Here is a 12,509-nt window from a genome sequence, read left to right as displayed (position 1 = left end):
TTATTAAATTTCTAAAGGAAAATGTAAGTTACACTGTGTACTTATACACACTATCCTAAAGTAACTATGTCCTAATATGTTACATGACTAACATAATTTATGACAAAATATTCATGGATCTGAGATAAAAGATTTCCTATTTTTCTAAAACAAACAAATCATCAGGTTTTTACAGCTTGAAAAATACCATGGAGATGTTGTGTGACCCCCTCGTACTGTACTGTTGGTGTTGTCTTCTTGCATTGACGATACAACAGCATTTTAAAATTACTGTTAGAAGACTAACTGGCAATACACAGTGTTTACTCCAAATTTTGATTACGGAAAAACACCACAAAAAGTCACGAGCATACCAAATGGAAAGAGAGGGTGGTACTTCAGCATGTGTATGAGGTGATGATGAAGAAATAAAGTGTTTATAAAACAGAAAAAAAAAAAAGAAAGAAAGAAAAATGCCATGGAGTCTTAAGTATGTGCTTTGGTAGTCAATACTGCCACCCAATGGCAAATACTAAAATCTAAAACCAAAGGACAGAAAGAAAATACCTGACCAGACAGTTCAAATTCAAATGTTCACGTCAATATTTACAATTATGTTTTATTTATCAAGTAAATCTCATCATTTATTGGAGTACTAGTCTACTGAAACATCTGTACTTGAACGTCAACATAGCACTAAACAGGCAAACTAAACATTTTTAATTCATTCATTTAAGGAAAAAAAGGAAACAATTTGAGTGCCTACTATACAACAGGCACTAGAGAAGATGCTGAGGATATAAAGATGATCAAAACATAATTATTCTTAACTTCATTGGGTTACATTCCAGTAGGAAAGATAATCAAAGAATCACACAAACATAACTGCGGTAGATGCTACAAATTTAAAGGATTCAGGGCTATGAAAGCACCTAATGGGATATCTGACCCGAGAATGTCGAGGGTGTGAAGGAGGAAGCGCAGAAATAAGAAAGGCCTTGAAATATTTAGGGACAAAGAACATGCAAGGAGCTGAAATAAATCCAAACAAAGCGTAACTTTAAAGAATCAGAAACACTATAGAAAACTATCAAATTAACCTGACTTACACATTAAGATGCTATATTTTAATCAATAATCTAAGAGGCTGAAAACATCCAACTTCAGTCCTTACCTGAGAACTATGACTGACCTGGACTGAAAGGAATACTGACTATTCATAAAGAATTAGAAGGACTAAATGACAGAATTGAACAGGATATTCTGGAATAGGAAGGGACCGGGGACGATTTTTCAGTGTCCCAGTAATGATCTTTTATACAAAACCTGGTCATCTGTTTTCAACGCCATAGAATTGGGGGAGGGAACATTTTGTGGTAATAAATTAAGAATGGTACCCTGAAGCCTGCTGGTTTATCTTTTCTACCTGTCGACTACTACCATCTATTTCACATCGCAAAGTTTTCCTGAGCAGACATAAGAGAACTATTCAACACATTCCTCGTCAGTTATGGCAAAATATTTTATCTGTATTTTTTCTTTATTTAGTCGATTCTAATCATCTGAACCCCCTTCCTCGTTTAGGAAAATCTCTAACTGTGTGGATTTTGTTCAGAAACAAAATCTATTCCCATACAATTCAGAAGGTAGGGGTAAGACCTAAATTTAGTCAAGTAGATATCACTGAGCAGGCCTTCAAATCTTCATAAGTGATAACAAAGATGTGGGGAGAGTTTAGAACTTCTCTACCCAAGCCTGCAGCATGCCGTATCCTCAGTAAGGACATACGGGTGGTACCCCAGGATCCAGTGGCAGCAACAGGAATGTCCTAATCAAACTTTTCTGTGGCTGTATCTGTGCTGGGAACCCACCTACTAGCCTTCTGTTACACCTACCCCTTTGCAACCAAGGTTTTTACAGCCTTCCCATCTCCTTTGTTAGCTACCCAATGTCCTTTTGTATTAGTCAGAGTACAGGTTAAGACAACCAAAAGTAAGTTGCTTAAACAAGCTAAAAGTTAATTCTTTTCTCATAAAACACATTCTACAGGCAAATATGCAAGTGCTACTAGTTACCACAGTTACTGCCATTTACCAGCCACTGTAAAAGATCTCAGTGACGTAAAATTCCCACACAGCATTTCTACTCATATCCTACTGACCTAACACAGTATAATAACCATGCTAGATGCAAAGAAGGCTGGGGAATATGGTATGCAGCTGAAGACCATGTGCTTGAGAGCTACAAACTCAGTGAATTCTATCACCAAAAAGAAGGCAAGAACAAATCCTGGGAGGCAGAGGCCCCTGACATACACCCCAATAACTGCCTTTTCTGCTCAGGGAAGCCAGAACTGTATCTGTTGCTTACAATCAAACCAAAGACTTCCAGAGGTTCTGATTTTTTAAAGTTATGTAAGAGAGAAACCTTGAGCCACTCTGATTAGGGAGCTGATTGGGGGCAGGGGCGGGGGAGAACACATAGCTACTTGAAGCTCTGCTTCCTTAAATACAAAATTTGGGATCAGATCTGAGGCTCAGAGAAACCAGACTATACATCATCTGTCTTCAAAGAAGCACAATATCCATGTCACCAAACACTACCCATAAAATATTCATCAGAGATAAATTAATTACTAAGAAGCAGTAACAGTATGCAAATGTCTGGTTTCTATGTAATATTTTATAATTTATAAAGCACTTTCACATTATCCTCATTTTTAAAATGTATGTGTACATGTATACATGTGTGTTAATACATATATATATATAAACTTCGTATTATCACTTTGCTTTAAAAGTAAACATACCCAGTATTTTTTCCCCCATTTCCACTTTCTTTTAGACATTTAAGAGTCAAGAATTTTTATGATTTCAGGCCCTCCTGACAAGAATAATAAAATGTGAAATGCCAATAAACAGAGCCAGAAAAACAACAGGTAACATTTTCAACCAGATATATATTACAACACACCCAGAAAATAAAGTATTTTAAAGATGGAAGAAAAGAACAAAGAAAGGACAGAGATGTTCATAGAGAATATTTTACAAATATATTTCTCATTTGCTTTTAAGACTGTTGAGATGAGCTGGGGACTAATAGCAGATGAAGACAAGATAGAAAAAAACCTTGCATATAAGCTATATTTCTATTTCTCAGGCCTTAGCTTAAGTATATTCTTGATGTACTTACTAGTCTCTCCAGAGAAAAGGACATTATTTTAGATTCAAGACTGAAATGGAAAAAAAAAAAAAAAGATACCTCAAGGCACTTTTAAGGGAAGAAAGGCCATGAATTATTAAAATAGCCACTCAACAAAATACATACCTCTATAATTAAAAACACTGAGAAATTTGTATCTGTCATAATCATAACAGGGAATCAAATGCAACTCAATAATCACTGATATTTCATATGGTTGGAGTAACTAATTTTTTAATGAAATAACGTGTGTTAAAGAGGGCATAATTTATGGAAAGCCTAAAATAATTGCTCCAAATAACTACTCAGCACACTCAGCCACATTTGTTTAATTTGTCTGAGGAAAGTTAAATATGAGGAGCACACTCTCTTTGGTTTTTACCTGGGTCTGATAGGAACACTGCTATTACTGCTACACATGGTCATGTAACTTTAGATTATGTATTTCTTGAGTCAAAGTTCCCCCATCAATAGGATTAATACACAGGATTCTCAATGTGTAAATACAAGTTGCACAAAGCAAGCTCTGGGTAGGTAAGTACTGTAGTTGGCCAAAGAGTTCGCTGGGATTTTTCTATAACATTGCAAGGGAAAAACCCAAATGAATGCTTTGGCCAGCCCAATATATAAATATATTTTATACAGGCCAGCCCTATATAATAGTAAGATTTATGATTTTATACCCAAATACTTAAAGCTAAAACTTATCAATGTACTCTAAATTTAACCTTTAATAATACATGTTGATAAAAATTATTTAGAAATTCTTCCCTAATTCTTACTGCTTTTGCCACAAGCAACTGAAACTTTTTAAAATATTCTATGTTCTTTTAAAAATAGCCACAAGAGGTCAGTCTTTACTAAGAATATAGTCCAGTACCTTCCAAGATAAGCATCTACTTTTGCAATATGCTATTTATGTTACCCATTATAAATATAGTTTAATATAGTCCAGTACCTTCCAAGATAAGCATCTACTTTTAATATAGTCCAGTACCTTCCAAGATAAGCATCTACTTTTGCAATATGCTATTTATGTTACCCATTATAAATCAAGTTTTGATGTACCAGGTGTTAATTTTAGCCAAGCCACCATATCTTTGGGAACTCATCAAAAAATTAAAGAAAATCAATAATCATACATGTACAATTTAAAGAGTTTCATTTATAACTTTACTTGATTCTCGTAGTAGCATGTAGACAAAATCTTTACTGATTTTGTGAAAAAAGTGAAAGTCGTTCAATCATGTCCAGCTCTTTATGACCCCATAGGCTACAGACCACCAGGCTCCTCTGTCCATGAGACTTCCCAGGCAAGAATACTGGAGTGGATAACCATTCCCTTTGCCAAGGGATCTTCCCCACCCAGGGATAGAACCTGGGTCTCCTGCATTGCAGGTAGATTCTTTACCATCTGAGTCACCAGGGAAGCCTTATGAAGAAGCAAATTATTAAGACGTTGACTATTACTGAAATTCTGAAAATAAATCTATGAGATTTGGGTGTGCAAACTACAGCAAATGAGTGTAGATATTATTTGTATTAATATATTAGCTATGTGACTATATGTTTCAAAAGCCACTTACCTTGCCAACTATCGTTGCAGACACACAACTTTTCTCCTGTTAGGTCACAGTAACCATGATCTGGACTGCCACAGTTGGCTTTACAGTAGGGGATATCACAAGCTTCCCCCTTCCAGTATTTATCACATTCACAATACGCTTGACTGGAAACAGAGACACTAGTTGTACACTTCCCGTGACCAGAACAATTGTTAGGACAAGAATTGATTCTGTAAAATATAATTCATATATATTCAAATTCAAGATGATGAGAAAAATAATCTGGGCTGGTATTTTCTTAAATTTACAGATGTTATATGTGTCCGTGTGTTTCATTTAACACGTTTTACAATGTGACTTCAATTCTGTACTCTGTACCTTTTTACCCCTAAGGCGATTGAGGTATACTTATCTTCAACTGGCCTCAGTTCATTCAATGAGTTTACTCTGCTACCAAGACTACATACTCAACATCTGCAGGATCTATACAGTTCCAAGCACAATGTTTGGTAAATATTCAGGTACTCAAATGTTTTACAGGGTATGAGTACACTTTATAGGAAAAAAATAAGGTCATGAATACGTGAAACAATAAGAGAAGCCAAGACATAAACTGGTTACATGATACTTAAATAGCATACTATCACCTAAACACTATTGTGGAAGTTAAAAGGTGTTTATCAGATTTTATTTTAAGGCTCCCTAACTGATTATATTTTACTATATATTTATTCTCCCTTGTGTACATGCTTGATATAAATAAATTCTATAATAAATTGCTGATTCAAGGATATTTAGGATGTCTTATTCCTCATGAAAAATCCTCGGTTATCATTTTCTACATTACTGAAGAAAACAAACAAAAAAATGTATCAAATTCTTCTGTGGTCATTCCTAATGAAAACAACGAAAAGAATCTCTGGCTAATTCACTTCACCCTTGGACGTCTATAAAAATTTGCATGGAGAGTTAGCTATAAGAGACACACAAGAAATATTATTTTTCTAATTTTAAAGAGCCAGTGGTATATAGCCACTTACCTTATCTCCTAAGCCTCAATTTTCTCATGTGCAAAATGGGAAAAATACTCACTTGACAGAACTGACATGAAGAGAATTAAAGAATCTTATTGTATATACAGCATTCAGCACAGTTTCTGCAATAAGAAGGACTATGAAAATGTAGCTCTCTTAATTCTTCAGATTAGGTCTAAAATACCATGGAGCAGAGGGGCAGATGACAGCTCTCTGCAATCCTGAGCATTTGTGACTTAAAGTTACACTCAGTGTGTGTTTCTTTAATCGTTTCCCATTGATTTTTAATTTTGTAATTAATTTTCAACCAAACCCAACTTGTTACCATGGTGCCCTGAGGCTTACAAATTATCCTAATACAAGCTTAGACAGGATTTGGGGGATCACATTATTAAAAATCTTATGTAACTTAGGAAGAGATGCTGTATATTTTGGAATTTAACACCCTAGCTGACTCCTGGTACATAAGACATTTATACAAACAAACAATCAACTCTTTTATGTCAAATTATAAGAATCATTATTACAATATAAATTTTAAAAAAAAAACACCTACGAGTAAAAAATGTTGAAACCAGTTAAATTATATGCAGCATCACTAAAAAAATGTAACAGTGCATAGCCAGATGTTGTAACGACTTCAGGCACAGTTTCATTTCCTCGTATTTCAGGAACTATCAAACCACTGTAAGAGAGCAAAGTTGAACAGTGTGTATATTAATGTACGTAGGACCGTTAATCACATAAGACTTACTCAAAATATTCTTTTCACAGTCATTACCTATCTATTGTAAATTACAATGGGCAACAAGAAGAATAAATCTAAAATGAGTTCCCAGTCATTTCTCAGCAATGAGTTCCACCGCTGCTGCTGACAGATTAACATCTACTCCCAGGCCAGCATACTCCCTTCTCTCTTCTCAACACTAGACTGTAATGTCCCATTTCTCCCCTTTGCCCTGCTGTCCATTCTCTCATAAGACCATAGGGTGCTCTTTTACTTAAGTTATATGTAAACCCTCATTTCAAGATACCTTGGGAAAGAACTGTTGTTGCTAAGCTGCTAAGTTGTGTCTGACTCTTTGGAACCCCATGGACTGTAGCCCGCCAGGCCCCCTGTCCGTGGGATTTCCCAGGCAAGAATACTAGAGCAGGTTGCCATTTCCTTCTCCAGGGGATCTTTCCGATCCAGATATCAATCTGCATCTACTGCATTGCAAGACAGATTCTTCACCACTGAGCCACTTGGGAAGAACTAATATGGTTAAAACGTCCATACTACCCAAAGCAATACTACTTTTATTTTCTTGGGCTCCAAAACCACTGCAAATGGTGACTGCAGCCGTGAAGTTAAAAGGCGCTTGCTCCTTGGAAGAAAAGCTATGACAAACCTAGACAGCATATTAAAAAGCAGAGACATTACTTTGTCAACAAAGGTCAGTCTAGTCAAAACTATGGTTTTTTCAGTAGTCGTGTATGGATGTAAGAGTTGGACCATAAAGAAAACTCGCTGCTGAAGAATTGATGCTTTTGAATTGTGGTGCTGGAGAAGACTCTTGAGAGTCCCTTGGACTTCAAGGAGATCCAACCAGTCAGTCCTAAAGGAAATCAGTCCTGAATATTCATTGGAAGGACTGATGCTGAAGCTGAAACTCCAATACTCTGGCCACCTCATGCGAAGAACAGACTCACTGAAAAAGACCCTGATGCTGGGAAAGATTGAAGGCAGGAGGAGAAGGGGACGACAGAGGATGAGATGGTTGGATGGCATCACTGACTCAATGGACATGAGTTTGAGTAAACTCCAGGAGTTGGTGATGCATGGGGAAGCCTTGCATGCTGCAGTCCATGGGGTCACAAAGAGTCAGACATGACTAAATGACTGGACTAAACTGAACACAAAGCAATCTACAGATTCAATGGCATTCTTAGCAAAACACCCATGACATTGTTCATGGAACTAGAACAAATAATCCTAAAATTTGTATGAAACCACAAAAGATCTTGAATAGCCAAAGCAATCTTGATTTTAAAAAAAAGAACAAAGCTGGAGGTATCCTGCTCCATGACTTCTGGCTATAATACAAAGATACAGGAATCAAAACAGCATAGTTTTAGCATAAAAAGAGACAAAAAGATCGATGGAACAGAATAGAAAGCTCAGAAATAAACCCACACATTTATGGTCAATTAATCAATGACAAAGGAGGCAAGAATATACAATGGAGAAAACCTGGTCTCTTCAACAAGTACTGCTGGGAAAACTGGATGGTTACATGTAAAACAATGAGATTAGAACATGCCCTCACACCATATACAAAAATAAACTCAAAATGGATTGAAGACTTAAATATAAGACCAGAAACCATACTACTCCTGAAAGAAAACATAGGCAAGATACCCTTTGACATAGTTGTAGGATTATTTGGGGTGGGGGGTGCCCCCTCAGGAAAGGGAGACAAAAGCAAAAATAAACACATTGGACCCAATCAAACTTAAACGTTTTTGCACAGCAAAGGAAACCATCTGCAAAACAAAAAGACAACCTACGGAAAGGGAGAAGATATTTACAAATGATGTCTGATAAGGGGTTAACGTCCAAAATATAGAAAGAGCTCACAGAACTCAACTTCAAATTTTTTAAAAAAGATTTTTTTTACCATGAATGAAGAGCTTTCCTCAACATATTTAAAAAAAAAAAAAAAAGATTTTTTTTAACCTGATTAATAAAATATGTCTATGCAAAGACAGGCATAGACATTTTTCCAAAGAAGACACACAGATGTACAACAGGCACATGAAAAGATGCTAAACATTACTAATCATTAGAAAAATACAAATCAAAACCAGAATGAAACATCACCTCACACCTGTCAGAATGGCTATCATCAAAAAAGACGACGTAATAAATGTTCGGGAGGATGTGAAGAAAAGGGAACTCTCTTGTATTCTTCACAGGAATGTAAATTGATGCAGCCACTACGGAAAACAGTATAAAAGTTTCTCAAAAAATTAAAAACAGAATACCATATGACCCAGTAATTCTACTCTGGGATATATCTAAAGAAAACGAAAACATTAATCCAAAAAGATATATGTATTCCAATGTTCTTAGCAGCATTATTTACAAAGTCAAGATATGGAAGCAACCTAAGTGTCTACCAGGAAATGAATGGATAAAGAAGATGTGGCATACGCGCGCGCGCGCATACACACACACACACACACACACACACACACACACACACACACACACACACACACACACACACACAAACACACACACACACACACACACACACACACACACACACACACACACACACACACACACACACACACTGGAATATTACTTAGCCATAAAGAGAATGAAATTTTGCCATTTGTAATAACATGGATGAACCTGAAAGGTATTTTGCTTAGAGAAGTAACTCAGAGAAAGATAAAAAACACTGTATGTTTTCACTTACATGTGAAATTAAAAAAAAAAAAAGACAAATGAATAAAACAAAACAAAAACAGACTCACAGACACAGGGAACAAACCAATGGTTACCAGTGGGGAGAGGGGTGGTAGAGGGAACAAGATAGGGGAAGAGGATTAAGGGGTACAAAGTACTGGGTATAAATAAATAAGATACAAGGACATAACATACAGCACAAAGAATATAGCCAATATTTGATAATAACTTTAAATGGAATATAATCTATAAAAATATCAAATCACTATGTTGCATGTCAGAAACTAATATAATATTGTAAAGCAACTATATTTCAATTAGATAAATAAAATAAAACCATCTTGGTACTCTCTAACAAGTGACCTTATAGCCATACTCTTCCCCACTTTCCCTTCAAGAGCAAATTCTCATGAAGCTAGACAGAACACTTCATCCGGATCAGCTCAGTGATTACAATGATATTTCAGTTAAAGTTGCACATCTGCGATACATTAACCTAGTTTTAGGTTATCTTAACATACATACTTTTTATAATTCTTTAGAATTTTGCATACTTATGCAAATTACATCAATATATAATTATTCCAGAAGACAATAAACACAGAAGAAAATGAAGTTTGTTGGGGAAAAAGATAACTCTGTAAAAGCAGGAGTTCTATTTTAATAACTGGTATTTCTCCCTTTTTAAGCATCCTTGTTCACAGGGGGAAATTACATTTCTTCATTTACTTATACCATACTATCCTCTCTAAATGTATGAAAACCTATAAGAAAAAAAAAAAGCTGCTAACAACAAATTACATTATTCAAAATATCCGATTCCTTTAGACCCTGTTAAACTTATGTTTAGGTACCAACAGGTACTGAAGACCCTCATTCAGACTGTATTTGACAGAACAAAATGAAATATTATACACAAGTAATTCATTTTGTAAACACATTTTAAAAAGCAAACAACTCTTGATGTTTTAATAATTATTATAACATTTACTAGCTTATGTTTGTGAAGGAACAAAAGATTTTAAAAGACTGTCAACAGAATTAATTTCTATAAGACCAGTTTTAGTTACACATATATAATTTTCACTGTAGTGAGATTATAATACATGAGTACATTGCTAAAAATAATATTCCCAGATCTTTTTAACAGATATGACTAAACGCTCTGAAACAGATGAAAAGAGCAGATTTGTTTGCTTGGCTGTTTGTTTGTGTTTTAAAAACAATAAATGAAAGAAGATTCCCACTTCCCACATAACATACCTGCTAAGTCACTTCAATCGTGTCCGACTCTGTGCGACCCCACAGACTGCAGCCCACCAGGCTCCCCTGTCCCTGGGATTCTCCAGGCAAGAACACTGGAGTGGGTTGCCATTTCCTTCTCCATAACATACCTATTCAGGAGAAGGCAATGGCACCCCACCCCAATACTCTTGCCTGGAAAATCCCATGGGTGGAGGAGCCTGGTGGGCTGCAGTCCACGGGGTCGCTAGGAGTTGGACACGACTGAGCGACTTCACTTTCACTTTTCACTTTCATGCATTGGAGAAGGAAATGGCAACCCTCTCCAGTGTTCTTGCCTGGAGAATCCCAGGGACGGGGGAGCCTGGTGGGCTGCTGTCTGTGGGGTCGCACAGAGTCAGACACGACTGAAGTGACTTAGCAGCAGCAGCAACATAACTATTGAGACCAACTAACCTTCCCACTGAAGTCAACTAGAAAAGGAATTGGCCTCACCATTTCTCCATACAGGCATTCACTAATTTCAAAGTGGGAGGTCAGGTTCAAAGGGCTAAGAAACTGGACTGTTTCACAGAGCTAGGAAACCAGAGCGTAGAACACGGAACCCCCTTTGAGCTGAGACCCCAAAGACTAGGAGTAAAAGTGAACCCGGGAAAGACAGGCCCTTCAGAAACTACAGTATGGTTGGGAATCACCTCAACACCTGAATCAGAATTCAGCTGGCTGTGAATTTCTAGTGTCCCCAGCATTCTCCGGGAATATAACAAATTCCTAGGCCTCAAATGATTATTACTAATGATTTTACCATCAAGGTGTCTGGCACATGGTCGTCCAGCACACAATAAAAAAAAAACACATCTCCATTCCAACCCATCTCCAATAAAATGGAGAATTATATATAGTTCTGTCTTGCCTACAGAATAAAGTCAATTTCTTTAGTGTGGTAACAAGAAAGCAATGTTACAGTGATCAAGGGACAATAAAACCAGGCTTATATTCTGATTCCATTGCTTACAAGTTAAGCAACTCTGAGCCACTCACAGAATCTCTCTGTGCCTCAATTCTCCATTTACAAAATAGCAATAATACCTACCTGAAAGGTTACTGTGAGGAGTCAATGACTTGACGTATATATAAATGCTACCTGGCACGTGAGCATTCAGGAGATGCTATTGATTACCGTTTATAGGGTACTCTGGCTCCCAACTATCCTTTCATATTTCCTGTGATCAAGCTACTCATCACTACTTGCTACTGTCCCAAAATATAATGTTCTTTAGGGTACAATTGCACTCATCTCACATGCTAGTAAAGTAATGCTCAAAATTCTCCAAGCCAGGCTTCAGCAATACATGAACCAAGAACTTCCTGATGTTCAAGCTGGTTTTCAAAAAGGCAGAGGAACCAGAGATCAAACTGCCAACATCCAATGGATTATCCAAAAAGCAAGAGAGTTCTAGAAAAACATCTATTTCTGCTTTATTGACTATGCCAAAGCCTTTGACTGTGTGGATCACAATAAACTGTGGAAAATTCTGAAAGAGATGGGAATACCAGATGACCTGACCTGCCTCTTGAGAAATCTGTATGCAGGTCAGGAAGCAATGGTTAGAACTGGACATGGAACAACAGACTGGTTTCAAATAGGAAAAGGAGTATGTCAAGGCTGTATATTGTCACCCTGCTTATTTAACTTCTATGCAGAGTACATCATGAGAAGCGCTAGGCTGGAAGAAACACAAGCTGGAATCAAGATTGCCAGGAGAAATATCAATAACCTCAGATATGCAGATGACACCACCCTTATGGCAGAAAGTGAAGAGGAACTAAAAAGCCTCTTGATGAAAGTGAAAGAGGAGAGTGAAAAAGTTGGCTTAAAGCTCAACATTCAGAAAACGAAGATCATGGCATCCGGTCCCATCACTTCATGGCAGATAGATGGGGAAACAGTGGAAACCGTGTTAGACTTTATTTTTCGGGCTCCAAAATCACTGCAGGTGGTGACTGTAGCCATGAAATTAAAAGACA

The 12,509-nt window shown here is 36.7% G+C and overlaps 1 protein-coding gene across 1 annotated transcript in view; it reads right to left on the bottom strand.

The window, feature by feature from the left end:
• The window catches only part of ATRNL1 (attractin like 1), a 794,298-nt gene that overhangs the window by 737,059 nt on the left and 44,730 nt on the right, over positions 1-12,509 (bottom strand). The window contains exons 4-5 of the mRNA XM_040255081.1: positions 6,336-6,464; positions 4,767-4,975 (exon numbers count right to left, since the gene is read on the bottom strand). Coding sequence (XP_040111015.1) covers positions 4,767-4,975; positions 6,336-6,464 — 338 coding nt within the window. The remainder of the gene's footprint in view (positions 1-4,766; positions 4,976-6,335; positions 6,465-12,509) is intronic.

The sequence above is a fragment of the Oryx dammah genome, unplaced genomic scaffold (genome assembly GCF_014754425.2).
Source record: "Oryx dammah isolate SB20612 unplaced genomic scaffold, SCBI_Odam_1.1 HiC_scaffold_14, whole genome shotgun sequence".
Classification (NCBI taxonomy): domain Eukaryota; kingdom Metazoa; phylum Chordata; class Mammalia; order Artiodactyla; family Bovidae; genus Oryx; species Oryx dammah.
The sequence above is the reverse complement of the archived record's forward strand: the minus strand, read 5'-3'. Positions and strand labels throughout refer to the sequence as shown.